Below are 17,133 nucleotides of genomic sequence, written 5' to 3' on the forward strand. Positions count from 1 at the left end.
CAAAACATGCTAACTTCAGCTGAGACGGAAAGAAAAAATGCTGCACTTTTTTTCTCTTTCCTCCTAAATGAGCCTGGAGGACAATGTAGTCGTGTTTTTATTCACCAAGGATGTCTTTGCACTTTACGGCACAGGAATACTACATCTTTAAGGATATACAAGAACTCCAAATAAGAACTTGAATAAAATACTAACCCAGGACAAATACTTTCATAATCCATCACATACAGGAAAGTCATGCATTTCCATAAGAGAGCAAGTGACAGTAAATTTGACAAAGCATGATGTGACTACAGGGAGATGAACGTTTTGGACAGTATCTACCACCCCAACATTTTTCCTGTTTAAATATGCCCTGAAATCTATACGAGAAACCCAAAAGAGCTTGTCTTAGTTTTGAAGGTGCCCCTGAAGTTATCCGGATCAGTGTTTTTCTTTTTTCTTTGATCAGCCAACACTATCTGTCTCTTTTTTAACTAGGTCAGATGACCTGGAAATCACGTTAGCCTCTTCAAGATGTAGAGACACAAGGAATGAGAAAGAGAGAGAGTCTTATCAGACACTGTCCAGTGTTGTAGAGAGGATCAGAGTGGAGTCATCAGATCAAAGAGGAGTGGCTCCACACTACCGTGCCTCTCTCATCTTCTCGTTCAGTCTGCTCACTAAGACCAAAGCTCTTTGGGTCTCCAGATAATACGGAATGTAAAAAAAAAAAAAGAGAGATAAAGACCCCAAAAGCATTTCTTCTTGTATTGGAGCTTATTTAAACGATTCTATTCAGATCTGCTAAGTGTACATTAAGGTTCAAGAACACTTTTTGGCACTTTAGCGTTAGAATAATCAGAAATTTTACCACTTGCTGATCTTTCAGTGAATCAAAGCCTTGCTAAGATTTATAAGTGCATTTGGCCTTTATAAAATGATTAAAAAGGAAAGGAAGTTAAATGAAAATCATAAAAAAGAAAAGTCTTGAATCATTGCATGGTATTAACGCTAAAATTTGCTTAGCTATTTAATAAACAATCATTTGTTTAATGCATAATTAAATAAAGGAAAATTGTAATTTAATTGTTTATCATTTGAATTGGCCAAAACACTTTTTCAAAAGACAAGATAAACAAATCCATTAAAAACAGTAATTAAAAGCAAAATTGTACTGCACTAAGGGAAGTTCATTTCAAATTATGTAAAAGTGTGTTAACCCAGTTAATCCTAATTGATTTTAGACAAACATTTAATTTCACTATTATTTATAGATGAAATTGGGAGCAATATTCACTTTTCTTTTTAAAACGGGTTACAAAACTGATATTAGACCATCAAATTATTTAATTTAACATGTAGCATTCTTCAATTCCACTTATTTAACTGCTAAAGTTGTTTCTTTACCATTACAGAACAAGGTAATATAAGAATGAACGATAAGGTGACTGGAGAATCAATTACTTGCACATTATTTTATTCCAAAATAAAGGTCTATAGGCCTAAGAACTAAACTTACATGGAAATTACGTCAAATGCACTACATTCACGACGCTGTAGAAATATTAATCATCATCCCCTGGCGTCTGATTTCGTGATGTTGTTTCACTTGGTTAAGGAGCAAAAACAATGTTTGTGTAATTAAATAAAACACCGTGAAGTTTCTTTAACGAAAGAACATTCGCTCAGCGTGACTCTAACAAACAGTGTTTTACTCAAGCGAAAAATAAAACACCCCGCGGGCTCTCAGATGGGCTTAACAACACAAACTCTTGACATTCGCTTCTCTCACTGTAAAAACACACTCAGTCGCGACGGATCGATAGTTTGAATGGCCTCATTTAGCGCAACGCATCCTACAGCACGCAGCGCTATATCTGCAGACTCCTCGTAAGCCTGTCGTTAAGACAACTGTGATGAGAGCTGAACTCATACAACATGAAGTCTGGCTTGATAAGAGACTTCAATTACCACGCCAAACAATCTCTCCTCTCTAAATTATTCATCTTAACACGCTATGCTTTGGAAGAGATGCTGCTCAGATTCACTTAACTCCTGAGAACAGAGCAACGGTGGAGATAAAAAGATGGAAACAAAATAGTTATTTAAGTTATTTTAATGACAGCAATGAATATAGCGAGCGAACGGAAAGTCGCGGCAATGAAGGTAATTAAATGCAAAACGAATAGAGATACTACGCACAAAAAAATAAAAAAATAGACTAAATTTCTTTCATCAAAAAGTACAGAGAAAAACTATAAGTAGCCTAAAGAAATGTGTTTCTTTAAAAAGTACGAACCCAGCTTCAACTGCAAGCCATCTTTTTTTCTTTTCTTGTTTTAATTAAATGTTTTCCTTTCTGTTCTAAAAACGTGCTTTTATTCTCCTTAAATCAAGTCAAGTGCATGTATAAGTTAAATCGTAAATATCTTCTGTAAATAACACCCGTGCAGGTTGCTTATAGCCTACATCCGCACTGGAGCGTTTCTAAACCCCAATTCATTGCAGCAGCTCACTGTCATCTAATTACAATAACACTGAATAACCCGAGCGACATAGCAGTCGCTGAAAACGTTTTATGTCCTTCATTTTACTGACCATAGTCGCTAATCGAGAAATAAAAAAATAGTTAGTTTTGAACAGTCAACACCCGCATAAAATGTTGCAATTATAAATATGAAAATACCGGATAATTAAAAAAGTTAACCAATCTAGATCGTTGTGCTTCCGGCATTAGGCCTATTTCAATACTACAGAAGCTACACCTCCACGACTATGCGACCATGGGCACACACACATGCATATTTGATCTTTCTGAGTAGCCTATAGGTGAAATGGCGGTGGACGAATGCAACAGCAGTGCACGGTCAACAATCTCAGTGGCAAAAACAATATCTCTCTCTATCTCTTTAACACAAATCGTTTAGCAGCCAATTATTAAAGACCAAAATGTAATTAAATGTAATAACAAAATAAATAACAATCGCACCAAACAAACAAGCAAGCGTTCAAAATGTAGCCTATCTTTTCAGCGAATATACGATCAAATGTAGGCCTACATACGGTGAGATAATCACCAAAAATGTATAATCGTTGTAATGTAGGTTAAAGTAAGAAAAAGGTGAAATGTGTGCTCTTAATGTTGTCTGTATAGCCTAACCTGGAGGCGCCGTATCTCGAGCGCTGGATGTTCAGGAGGAGAGAGTCTCTCCAGCGCACCGAGGCTGTGATTGGCCAACAGCACTGACAGCTCCCCCGCTGATTGGCCAGGAACAGATGCCCTTCCCCCTTTCACTCCAGCTAGAGGACCATTCATAAACTAAACAATTCCAACACTCACGGCTGAGTCTGGACAACTGCACACTGGCGCACAGTTTTCATGCGCAAACACAAGTGAAAAAGATGATGACATGACGCGTGGAGATTTATACTTCAACTAATAGGCTACTGGCAACAACTTAAACCTTTTTAAACCTTTTCAAGTCGAGTTGGAAAAGTCGAACTGCGTTGCATCCATCCGTTTCCTGGTCCAAATTTGACGTCTATCCGCTGTGGGCGCAAACTTCATCACTTCATCCTTTTTTTCTTTTTGCTGGGAGTTGTGCCTCTGGCTCCACCGGTAAGCATTGGATCCATCGGCGTACTGCGAAACTCCGGTCTACAGTCCGGATCTGTGCCCCAATATGATTGCAACGCAAGCAAAGCTGGTTTACCAGCTCAATAAATATTACAACGAACGATGCCAGGCGCGCAAAGCGGCCATTGCCAAGACCATACGAGAGGTGTGTAAGGTGGTGTCGGATGTGCTGAAGGAGGTGGAGGTCCAGGAGCCCCGTTTCATCAGCTCCTTGAGCGAGATAGACGCGCGCTATGAGGGCATGGAGGTCATCGCACCCAACGAGTTTGAAGTCGTGCTTTACTTGAACCAGATGGGAGTCTTCAACTTCGTGGATGACGGCTCTCTGCCGGGCTGCGCGGTACTCAAACTCAGCGACGGCCGTAAGAGGAGCATGTCCCTGTGGGTGGAGTTCATCACCGCCTCCGGTTATCTGTCGGCGCGAAAGATCCGCTCCCGCTTCCAAACGCTTGTGGCCCAGGCCGTGGATAAATGCAGCTACCGGGACGTGGTTAAGATGGTGGCGGACACGAGCGAAGTGAAACTGCGCATTCGGGAGAGATACGTGGTGCAAATCACCCCGGCCTTCAAGTGCACGGGCATCTGGCCTAGAAGTGCAGCTCAGTGGCCCATGCCTCACATCCCGTGGCCCGGGCCGAACCGGGTGGCGGAGGTGAAAGCGGAGGGTTTTAACCTCCTCTCTAAAGAGTGCTACTCGTTAACGGGGAAACAGAGCTCGGCGGAAAGCGACGCCTGGGTTTTGCAGTTCGCCGAGGCCGAGAACAGGCTTCTGATGTCGGGCTGTAGAAAGAAATGCCTCTCTGTTCTAAAGACTCTCCGTGACCGACACCTCGAGCTGCCGGGACAGCCGCTCAATAACTACCACATGAAGACCCTGCTGCTGTACGAGTGCGAAAAACACCCGCGGGAGACTGACTGGGACGAGTCGTGCCTCGGCGACCGTCTGAACGGTATTCTGCTGCAGCTCATCTCATGTCTGCAGTGCCGCCGGTGCCCACATTACTTCTTACCCAATCTAGACCTGTTTCAGGGTAAACCACACTCAGCCCTGGAGACAGCGGCCAAACAGACCTGGAGACTGGCCAGAGAAATCCTTACCAACGCTAAAAGTTTGGATAAACTGTAAGATGCATAAGGAGGACATTTATTGTTGATGAATATTAAAGGACGTTTGAGATCACAACACTGAAAGTGGAGAGAATGTGATCGTGGTGCTCTCTGAATAATGAAACCAAGAAAATGAAAGATTAAAATAAAACTTAAGATTGCAAAACTTAGCATTTGCTTTTGCCAACGGGACATTGCAGGAGAGAGAAATGAAGGTACATTTTAAACTAAGTGTAATGATTTTGTTGTTTGTTTGAACTGTTTTCACAAAGTGAAAATTTTATTTAAATATATGCACAAGATCTTTAATTGCGAATTACAAAATGTAGCGTGCCAAGTTCAATTTTTTTCATGATGTGATAAAAAATTGAAACGTGTAATAAAATCATGACACGATGAAATTTAAACTTGGCAATTTGTCATTACTTAATTCAAAAACAAAAACTCTTGACATTAATGGGACTGCAATAGCCTACATAATAAGCACAAGACGGATGCATAATTAAGCGTATAGTTTTATGATTTGTCTTCGCTATAAACAAAAGTAATATTAGGACAGTGTGTATTTGTGAACTGCCTTTCAATTTAACTCGAAGAAAACGAAACGTGGAAAATACGCGTGGCCTGTTGCTCTGAGATAAAAACGGAGATTTATTAAATAGACACTAGCAACAAAATAAAGATTAGAGAAATAGAGTTTATAGCGTAAAAAATGGAGAGCAATTTGTAAAACAGCCAAGACCACTTACACTGCTAAATTAAATGTAAAAAAATAAAACGTAAACAACCGATCTCTCACCATACAACAACAGTAGGCCTACTTCATTTCAATGATTCAAAACCAAATATATCACATAAAATATAAAAATGTTTAAATAAAAACACTGCTTTTTAAAACTTTTTCGACTGAATTAATATGAATAATAATAGGCTAATTCTTGGGAGTCTATATTTCACTCTGGAAATCCCCGGAAAAAACTCCCGTATATTTTATTATTGATTATAAAAATAACAGCAGCTTATTAAAATGAAAAAGTGTTCTGAAAGAAACACTTACACAATGTTTGCAACAAACAAACAAATAAATAATCTACTAAAACAGATATGCTGTTTTATTCTGAAAAAGTAACCAATTTAGCTTATAATTCTGTTAAACAACAAATTATTATTAATCTAGCTTTTAAGAAACAACTTTATTGAAAACAATATATTTGAAGTACATAGACGGACAGGAAATACTGAAAGTTGATATAGCCTACTTTGTTCTTAAACAGGCAAAACAAAAGTCCAAGCAAATCCAGCATTCAGAATAATTTATTCCTCTTCAAGCATTCAATAAGAATTTTCGTTGGCACACCTCAGCCAATGGTGATGGCAAGTAAAACTTCAACAGCCTTGACCCTCATATGTTACAAACAGTTGAAGAACATGCAACATGCTATGAGGAAAGAGCACTCTTTTCTGTCTTTGTGTTATAATATATGATAAGATGACCACAAATAGCCAATACTCACAAACTCTGCATGGAAAGGTATTAGTTTAACCACTGATGTTGCGAATACACATTAAAGGACCTTGGTTATACTACGGCTGGACACATATTTTTAGTGTGCACATCTCATGGGACATTTGGAGTCATTTTGGATGAGAAACCCTCTTACCTTGGGATCAATGTCCTTAAAACTTGGGTCTTCTTCATCCACCTCAAAGTATAACTCTAGTGCCGTGATGGACAGTGTGCCTTTTACCACTACAGCGGGTGCAACCAGCTGTGCGCTAGTGCTCAGGTTAACAGGCCCTACGGATCACAGAAGAGCACAGCGGTTAGTGTGTGTGTGTGTGTGTGTGTGCCTCCCCCACCCTCTACTGCCCTTGGCATAGAAACCATTTCAAAGGAGTACGAAGTGTTTACTTGAACACATAAACTCAACAAGGGTGCATATTGACTTCCTGATAGAACATCTTTAGTTTTAATAAGCTTGGTGGGAAAAGTCTCCAAAGTAAAGCTACAGTCATTATAGGATAATAAGGTCGAAAAGCTTCAAACTTCAAAAGCACTATAAGACATGATTTAGGATGATTTAGGCTCAATCTTTTTTGCATGCACAATTTTAAATGCTAATAATGCTAATAATAAATAATAATAATACAATCTTACTAATGTAAATTAAGTAATGCTGCCTATAACTTCATAATATTAGCCTACAACTTTCTTAATACTGTTTAGCAACTGAACCATGAAAAAAAAAACAATGAAGATGTAAACTAATAGGTAAGCATTCATTAATAACTTAGGCTATTTAACAATTATTCAAGAACGATTTCATTAAAATATATTTTTTAAAAGCAGATTCGTTAAAAAAAGGATTATCCCGTGCACAATGACATATTTAAGCGCTTCATCTGTCATTGAAATGGTAGCCTATAGTCTAGATGTCAAAAAAGCGCTGAAATCCGCTGTCAATCAGCGCTCATTGATTGCGGGCTTTGGGTTTAATCTGTCATCAATCTTAATTTATGCCAGCATGACAATGTTGAAGGGTTGCTCAGGGGAATTTCTGCCTCTCTGCATGCGCAAAGCATCGGATTTGCGCTTGCAAACTGCCGTTGCAGTCAGCACGACCAGAAGCCCGTGTTTGATTTCCCCAAGCACCCTTCAATTCACAGACGCATGGCATGATCAGATAAGTTCATCAGCATGTAATACGGCTGAGAAATAACATGTTTTTTCCTCCCTTCGAAACCGGAACACGATTCAATTAGCCTACACCTGAATCAAACAGCTTGCTAAGTAGATGATCGGCAACGACGCGAATCTCCACGATAATTTGCTCTTTATTTGAGAGATAGCCTACTGTCTTTTATCAGGCATATTTGGCAGACTGACTGACAGCCCAAATAATATCAAACATTTATAAACGCGTTACTTTCAAAATAGATAAAATAAAATCCAATAGGCTAAATTCGGCTGAACAGATTATTGATGTGTAGTTTTGCAATTTTGCGAGCTCCGTCAAACAATTTAAACTAAAAATATAATTGAGTTAATATATTCATGCTTTTCGTAGGCTACTTTAAATTCAAAACTGTTAAAAGCTTAAAATAGTCCTTAAAATGTTATTTACATTTTTTTTAGAGATATCTATTTTTACTTCACCATTGAAAAATATAAGCGTGTTTTTTTTGTGTGTGTGTTTTTTCGGAAGAAACTAAATTTCTGCTTTTGGCCGACAGCGAGCAGATACAAATAGGCTACAAGTGTGTTGTTTAGCTAATAATTGATGTAGAACAAATGTAAGCATTATTTTCGTTTATATTTTAACAAATCTATTTAACCCAAGGTATTGCAAATAATTTGATTATTAGTTGTTTTAAAGCATGAATTTCTATAGCTCACTTCAGACTACTGTCACGACTGTGGGCCTTCGAGCGCAGTTCAGCCCTCACTCAAATCTAACCCGATCACAGGCAGCTAATGAGAGGACTGCCTCAGATAATGGTGTGATCCCCCTATTAACGGCTGAAGAGAAGGGGGGTGACACTGCTAGAGCGCAACGGAACAAACCAGAACGCTGCCGTTATCAACGGAGCTGGCTAAGAGCGCGCGCGCAGCATAGAGAGAGCGCGCTTCATTTATTTGGCCAGGGTCGTTCTATAACGTGCGCATGGCGTTGATGACAGGAGCGTTCTAGTTTGAGCGTCGCTAGGCGGCTATTCTTTACCTGTGAGGTTCTCCAACTCTTTCTCCTCCAAGGATGAGAGAGTGTCGTCGTCCTCCAACAGCAGCTCACTCTCCGAGTTCTGCTTCCCCAGCACTGAACTCCTGATGGACTGTTTGCCTTTCAGCACGTCCTCCTCTGGAGCTGCACAAAACAAAACATCACATTCCTTCAAGCGTAACCGCGCAAAAACTTTAAACGATTGTCAGTTTACGTGTAGCCTACTCAGGTAAGTTGACGGCACAAAAACTTCTAAAATAAACATCAAATAAAACGCCCTTTTTACATTACATTATAGCCTATAGGCATATGATTATTTTATATTTTATATAAAAACTCTAAACACTGAATAAATATCCTATAGGCCTACGTTTTAAAAACTATTAATAGGGTGTAATATACATTTTTTTTCTGTCCTAAATGACATCAAGTTAACATGACATAAACACCATACGAGCCGCTATTTAATAAAAAAAATTTTTTTCGGGGGATCTGATCTATAACATTTTCACTTGCATTATTTTAATAGTCAGAATATTAAAACAGCTCATTTGCATAATGACTGGTAACTTGTCATGGTGTATTTGATTAAAATAAGTCGATTTGCATAAACGATGTAGCTGAAATTTCACAATATCCAGACGGTTATTTAGAACAGTTCTTTTTCTTTCAAAATAGTCATTTTACCTGATAATAATAATAAAAAAACAAAACAAAAAAAAACATTCAGCTGACAGTGTCATGCCATACTTTATGATTCAAGTAAATAACATTTACAAATGATGTGCTTGATTATGTCATATAATCTAATCACTAAAATCTAATAAGATATCTAGTTGTTAATATTAAATCGTTTTGAATTGCAATTAAACTGAAAGCCCATTTCATTCTGCTCCATATGCCAAGCTTCCCCCTGACAAAAATCAGGAGTGGCCCTGACTGATTTCAACAGTACATGACTTGAGGTTCCGCATAGATTATTTAAGAAAAATGGTAATCTGTAAACATTTACAGAACACTGCATTCCCAAGTGAGGGGCAAAAATGGGTCTACAGTAGAAACAAAGGCAATCATTCATGTAGGCCTATGTGAACAGAGAGAGGTGACGGGACAGTCTCTCAACAGACTGCTTTGGCCTACTGGAGCTACACAGAGTCCAGTCCAGAACTGTGTGGACGCAGAGCCATGTGACCTCTGCCCCCTGTCTCCAGATACATCACCTGAGGGGGTTTGCATTTGCACTTGAAGCAAAACCCTGAGACAAGTCTTTATAAATAGAGCCCTAAACCATTAGAAAAGCAGAGCAAAGAAATCTCTTGTCATGGAAAGTATGCTGGCGCACTGATATTTAGAACGGTCTTCCTGTAATTAACTCTCCCCAGAGAATTTGTAGTTAGCAGCAGTGAAATTACTACCAGCTTCCTAATACATACCACATGCCCGTGAGTGGACACAAGGATGTGACAGAAAAAAATGGTGTTACTTCTGTGCATTCAGCCACAATAACATTTAATCATATCTACTATTGTGTCTGAAGCTATTGAAATGTAGTCACTTCTTCCCAATTCTTTCTTTGTGAGAGTACAGGCCAAACTGCTAATAATGTTGAATACATGTAACCCAAAATAAAACTACAGTATATATTATTTCAAATCACAAGTTTCAAGGAAACGTTGTGATGTCCAGCGGTATTTTTAATGTAATAACTTGATGATTGCTAACACTGATGAGAAGCATATAAGAAAAATTTGAGAGAAGAAAGAACAAATATAAGCATGAAGATATCAGACAGTAAAAGACTAAAGAAAGAAAAAACATGAAAATGAATCACAATAATAAGTTAAGTACATTTGTAAGTCTAGTATAAAAAAGAAGACATTTCCTTTGAAGTTTACTTTTGACTTTGAAATGATATGAGACCTCAGTCGTAGCATTATACATGCATTCTGCACATCCACTTCAATAATCGCTGTCCAATCAAACTTTGGATCCCTAGTAGACTAAAAAAAAATGTTTCCAAAAAAATGGACTGAGGAACAAATTTACCAGTGCCCTGAACGAGTCAAAAACCCATGTTGTAAGATTACATTCATACATCAGCTTTACTTAAATGGCTCATTCATTCCACTCATTCAGCAAATGCTAATGTAAATACGTGCAGTTGCGTTACACTTTTAAGCTCTGTTTCCCTTTTCTGTGCAGGTTCAAATGCTCATTTATATGCGACTACGGAGGCAAAGCAATTAAATTGTCAGAATTAACAAATTTGTTTTTAACACAAGTGCAGCCAGGAGTGAAGTCAGGAGGTGCTTATTGATCACAGGAACAGAGACATTAGTCTTCAGGTATTTACACTCGCCCAACACCGTAGGCCCCACCTGGTCGAATCAATCCCCTGAAAAGATGGTGCTTTCCAGCCATAAATACATATCTTACCAAACTACCACTGTTTCCTGGCTGGCGACGAATGATCGCAATTGTGCGTGCCAAAAAGAGAAGTTTTGATATGATGATATATTCTGAGTGATGAAAAGGAAAATAATTTGCAAGCAAGCCTTTCTATATTCATCAAGAAGAAACGCTGTTTCTTTCAAATGCTCGGGCATGTCTGTTATTAAAAAAAAAAGACAGAAAAAAGAAAAGAAAATAAGATGATATACTATTATGCCTTACAAGTCCAAATGTTAAATTTTTATACCAACTAAATTAATTAAAGTAAACCTGTATCAGACTACCGGATTGCTGAAAATGGTTTCTTAAAAAATAAATAAATAAATCATGACTTTCTTCCACATGTCATGAAGATAATCACAGCCAGATATGACCCTTGTGCACTGTTTGAAAACTTGAGATCTTGCCCGGGACTTTCATTTCACTTCCGCAACAAATTTAGGGTCAGCAGAAAAGACACAAGCTTTCTATGGAGGAGAGGGGCAGACAAATATCAGTGTTATTTAACTGCTAAAGTATCTTTCAGTTTCACACCCTCCCATCTTATTATGAGTTTAGAATCGTTTACTTTGTTAAAATACTAAATTATTTATGAAATATGCTCTTGAGTCATAACGGCTGTTTTTGTGTTTGTCCAGTATAGGTTTTTAGGTAAAGTTAAAGACAATTAATATGTGTACATAAATACTTGATGGATGGATTGATTGTTTCCTGCGCTGGATGGACACTGGGGAAGAGTATAATGAAGCGTTTTAAGGGCTCAAAGTTTTAGGTTCCATTTCAAAGACGATTCAAAGTGTTCCTTAAGGAACACTTGAACTTAACCAAGTCCGAAGTTAGCGAAAGAAAAAGGGAAGAATACAGAGAAGAAAACGTAGAGGAGAAGCAAAAAGAGAGAAATCATTGGTTCCCCTCAGGGCCCTCCATCCAGCTGCATATTATGACCATTAGGGCGGCACATCGGTCTCTGAGGATGCTGGGATTCTGAGCACTTATTGCTTTTAGATCACATTCTTATTGACTTCTGTCACATTGGTCGTTTGTCTTGAGGACCTGTGTCATTCTAAGGGGGGACTAAGCAGTGACATATTGGAGACATTTTTTTTCTCAGAAATGGCCCCGTTTCCGAGGGGTGCAATAGGTTAAGCTGCTCAAGTCCAAGTACTGAATGGCAATGATTGTAAAGCCTGCTATCTCTAGCTGTGGCTAAAAACTCATCAAGAAAAAGAAAAAAAATGTGTTAAGGAGTCTGTAAAACATGTTAACTCTCATATGCTGTATGCATTGCTGCAGTGAACGAAGGGACAGGGTTGCTCCTTTTTAACAACCAAAAAGAGAAAGAGGAACGGATAATAATCAGATGCACTTACTGAACATTTAAATACGAGTGTGTGTTGTACAGAGAAGCAATAATAACAACATTAAATGAGGCTTGGAAATGGAACACAAGCCCCTGATGAGTTTAATAACCTCAGCTTTACTTTTGATAGCATGGTAAACACCAATCTAGAATGAATAACTCATTATATTGTTATCAATATGTAGAGTTCATTATGGATTATAAGATGCATATTTCAAACGAGATGGCTTATTAAACAAAGAAAATATAATGAGAAATATATTATGAATAAATGATGCACATTTCATATAAATCTAGTCATTTCAGGGTGGAAAACTAAAGGCGTTTGTTTTTAATTCCATTTCTTAAACAAGAGAATAATTAAAAATGCATTCATCTGTTTTTTTCTGTATTAGATGCAAAAGGAAACTACATTTGCAACAATATTTTGCCTACATAAGGATGTTCAGCCGTTAACAAATATCTTTTCATGCTAAAAATATATCATATTTTTTTAGATATTTTATCTAAATATTTTTCTTTTAGTCCACCAAGTTTATCCTATTTATCCCTAGTGCAATTTAACTCATACATTCAATAAGTGTTTTTCGACATGACATAAAAAAAAAAAAACATCTTCATAATTTTTCCCTTGCTGTCATGTAAACTACAGCTGTAATAAGTCTCAGATTTTATGATGCATTTTACTAGATACTGTCTGCTACAATTGACAAAAAGAGTACACACCAGTGTTGCGGAGTCACTAACTATACCTGGTGACGCTACTAACTTGCTAGTTTCTTAACAGTATAGCTTTTCCAGTAACAAGCTTTACTTTATCCTAAATGACTTTACACATTTTAGTGGAGTAACATGATAAAACACTACATAACATTTTCACATTGTTTTGCTCTTTATTTTGAACCAGTAGAAATGGTTCAATGATTCAAATCTCCCATGCTGTCAATTTTAATGAATTGATTTTTCAATCAAAAAAATAAAATAAAAAAATCCTTATTTTTGAACCAGAGAAATACAGCTATGAATTAAATAAAATGCATATGATATAATACTTACGTATTTTAGGGCAATACCCCCCTTAAATAGATTAAACAGTTAATTATTTTCTGTTAGTAGCACATAGTGTATATAAACTACAAACTACTACTCTTTTGAAATAGTTAACTTCATTAAAAGATGAGTAGCTTGTAACACTGCTGCACACACATCTAAACCAAGCCCTTTGCCACTAGCTTCCCCATTAACTTCACAACTTCACTTACCTTTAATACCAGCAGCTGACATGCATGGGAAGGAAGGAACACAGTGACAATTTAAGAACAATTAGCGATAATCAAATATCCAAGCTAATGAGAGGACCTGCACGTGGTAAATAAACAAATTAGCAGCAAATTACTGTCATAATATTGTTTGAGAGACAAAGGCCTCAGGACAGTGAGAGAACGTAATGTAATTGTGTACTTTTATTTTTAAAGAGGCTTGTTGCACTATAAAAGGATTTACGGTGATTTTAGCTTAAATTTTTACAGCCGTGTACCTGTTATCATGAGTTAAAGCATTACAGCTCGACAGACTGGGCTGCACTTGTGTGTGAAATAGTGTAATCGCATGATACTATGTGACTGTGCATCACCCACCATGCTCTGCTGCAGCCTTGAGCGTGGCCTCAGAGTGTGTGGAACCAAACGGGTTCCTGATGAAGCGCCGACGTCTCCTCAGGTCATCCTCCCAGTAGTCCAGGCGCCAGAACTCCCGTGGTCTGCTGCCGAGAGGAAGAGAGAGAGGGAGAGGAGAGAGAGAGAGAGAGAGAGAGAGAGAGAGAGAGAGAGAGAGAGAGAGAGAGAGAGAGAGAGAGAGAGAGAGAGAGAGAGAGAGAGAGAGAGAGAGAGAGAGAGAGAGAGAGAGAGAGAGAGAGAGAGAGAGAGAGAGAGAGAGAGAGACATATGTTAGCAATTAACCGATGCAGTGAGAAGTGGCAGCGCTGCATAATACCAGCCTTGTTTTGCTGCAACATTCTTCAGTGCAGTGCACAAACTAGAGAATTGCTATGATTAGATACTAATAATTATGGTTAATAATAAAATATACCTGCTGTGAAAATATTTGTTGCCCAAATACCAAAAATGTGTATTCTTCATTCAGTTTTTACAGATTGTTTTAAGGGTCTATTTTGTTTAAATTATCATACTGTATTAAAAGAACATGCATCCTATTCAAGTAAAAATGACACGTGTGTTCTAATTTAAGAAATCACACAGCCACAGAACTCCAGAAATGTTTGTCCTTGGGAGTAACAGAAGAGAAGACCCAGATTTTTGCAGAACCTCAAGAAGGTGAGATGAGAGCTAAATACATCACAATGAGAATCAGCCTGCTGACACAGCAATCCAGCACACTCACACGGAGAGAGAGAGAGAGAGAGAGAGAGAGAGAGAGAGAGAGAGAGAGAGAGAGAGAGAGAGAGAGTGTTTCCAGGCTTGTTTCTGAGCCCAGCAGGACACCTTAAAGCAGGACTGCAGAGAAGAGGGAGCACATTTGACTCAATGTCCTTCGCCTTCAGACATTTTTCTCTCCAATTTGCACCTCTAACCACTGTAAAGAAAAATCCGGTTCATCCTCCCTCTCCATCTCTTTCTTTCCCATCATCTGCTTTTTTGTTTTCTCTCGGTGCACAGGTTCACTTTTAATGAGTCAGGCGAACAGTTATAACATACTACCCCATTTAGATTCAAAGGACTTTAATTAAAATAATCTCTTCAAATATTCATTATGTTTAGCCCCCTGAGATACAAGAAAAATACATTCCCCGTACCATAAATGAGTTTAATCTTCAAAAGCTTGTTTAATTTGAAATGCAAAGAACTAATTTCAGGTTAGGGGAGGGAAGAGTGTAATTTGTTAGATTAAAGTCTTTTTTCTGCTTTAATGCACAACGGCGTGATAGAATAATTACACGCATGCACACAAAAGAAAAACTGATTTTGAACATGAAGAAAAACCGATGTGTGATTAAGGTAGAATGTGATAAAATAATGCTACAGTGAATCTTAATGGGCTCAAAAATGTAGATCAATGATCATATGCCATCCACAGATCCCAGAGCGGGCTGGCGGATCCTCGGAGATCCAGCGAGCGATAGGGGCTTGGTGGGGGAACGACAGCAAATGGCTTTAGCAGTGGCTCTGTAGCCGTCCTCGGGCTGATTTACTGTAGGAGCGGTGAAATATAACTCTCTAAGTCCATTCTGTTCTGTGGAAGTGAGAAGAAGTTTTATCGTGCAACAGGGTCTCCACACCCAGGCCAAATAAATCAGGATAACGGCCACTTAAGAGTCCTCCCCAGTGCTCACCTTCTTTTTTTACGCCCGCATACTTTAACAATCGCCAGAAAACAAGCTATTATGACCTAAAATACCATAGAGATGGAAAAAAGGAGAGAAAGAAAGTATTGAAAGAAGGAGTTCAGAAAATAGATAAATCAAAGAGTGGTATTGCAAGTCTTCTCAGAATTAATGATTCTAGGAGAAATACAAACAGACAGAAATACTTCTGGAAATAGTTATGGCATGCAAAATACACATTTTAAAATCCCATTTAAAATGACTTCTCCGGCGTATGGGGCCAAAGAAGGTTTGGTGTACCCGAGCGGTGCAGGTTTTTTCTCAGAAGTGTGATCGATTCGCTCCACTGCAAGAGGCTCAAAACAAATCCCATCTCGTAAAACTGAAGAGAGCGCTTAAAACGAAAATAAAAACAAGTCTACACTTCGCTTGAAAAGCTCACCGGCTCGCCTAATAAGAGACATTAATAACTGATTTATTTAAGACAGGAAAGGAGATGTAATGTAAAGGGAGATGTGAGTTTTCCAGGAGAAGCACAGCTCCTTAGAGACCATTTACGGCTTAGGCAGACAGCAGTGCCTTTCTGTTAAATGTTTCAAAGGAAATATTTACACACAGACATGAGTACAACCAAAAAAAAAAAAAAAAGTCCTTAGAGTAACAACGGATATGTGGGCAAGGAATGAGGATCTACTGTAGCAAGTACACGCACAAAACACCCAGAAAATGCTGTCAAAATATTGCATGACTCCAGTCTCAACGGTCCACCTCATCACTAATGAATGAGATTGAAGTACAAATAGCAGCAATAACAGCTCTTAACAGCAACACAATAACCAGGGCCTGAACATTTCCCCCTTAAAAGTGTATCCAACAGACCTGCTTTTCTCATTTCTGACCACTAATTCTGTTCTGATGGAACTAAATATATTCTTACTTTGCTTTATATTATGTTCCCAGTGTAATGCAGTCGAGTGTTGGCCTATATTTATATTACTGTTCTATGCAATTATACTTTTAACTTATAGAGCATGTTGTAAAGTACTGTATATCAAGAACAAAAACATCATAAATAAAATAAATTATCAAAATCCCTGCTTTTATTTAAATATATTTATTCTGAACCGTTAAATGGATTTCAGTTTTACTATGCCAATCACTATTTGCGGATACCATACAAATAAAAGAACATTTTGTGACCTCTTATAAAAAAAACAGACGAACAATGATTTATTTCGAACATTTTGGGATATCGCATCAAAAACAGCTGGATGAAAATGCCAAGATGCAAATAAATTCTAAAAATATGCATTAAAAACGTATGTGCTCATTTGAGTCGAATACATTTTTTATCCGATAAGAAAACGTGCATAAACTATGATGGAAACATAGTTCGGGTCGTACAAAACCTTTCTTTTTAGTAAACTTTGTGTACACAATGAATTCAATGCTCAAGTTCATGTGTAGAGCCCCTGGCGATACTTCGAGCACAGTTTTATGTAGTGTCAAGCCTTCTTAGTGTTTTAAAAATAGTGAT

General features: G+C 37.9%; 2 protein-coding genes across 6 annotated transcripts in view; one reads left to right on the plus strand and one right to left on the minus strand.

The window, feature by feature from the left end:
• lrba (LPS-responsive vesicle trafficking, beach and anchor containing) overlaps positions 1 to 17,133 on the minus strand; it is a 247,341-nt gene that overhangs the window by 81,385 nt on the left and 148,823 nt on the right. For 2 of the 5 annotated variants that reach the window (XM_079615240.1, XM_079615239.1), the window contains exons 37-40: positions 13,894 to 14,018; positions 13,519 to 13,533; positions 8,449 to 8,589; positions 6,388 to 6,524 (exon numbers count right to left, since the gene is read on the minus strand). In XM_079615240.1, coding sequence (XP_079471366.1) covers positions 6,388 to 6,524; positions 8,449 to 8,589; positions 13,519 to 13,533; positions 13,894 to 14,018 — 418 coding nt within the window. The remainder of the gene's footprint in view (positions 1 to 6,387; positions 6,525 to 8,448; positions 8,590 to 13,518; positions 13,534 to 13,893; positions 14,019 to 17,133) is intronic. The other 3 variants (XM_079615243.1, XM_079615241.1, XM_079615242.1) reach the window with 2 other exon arrangements.
• Positions 2,330 to 6,301, plus strand: mab21l2 (mab-21-like 2). Its single transcript, XM_079615260.1, has one exon. It carries the CDS (start codon positions 3,666 to 3,668, stop codon positions 4,743 to 4,745), a length of 1,080 nt encoding a protein of 359 aa, XP_079471386.1. The 5' UTR covers positions 2,330 to 3,665; the 3' UTR covers positions 4,746 to 6,301.

Source organism: Phoxinus phoxinus, assembly GCF_949152265.1.
Source record: "Phoxinus phoxinus genome assembly, chromosome: 6".
In the NCBI taxonomy this organism is placed as follows: Eukaryota; Metazoa; Chordata; class Actinopteri; order Cypriniformes; family Leuciscidae; genus Phoxinus; species Phoxinus phoxinus.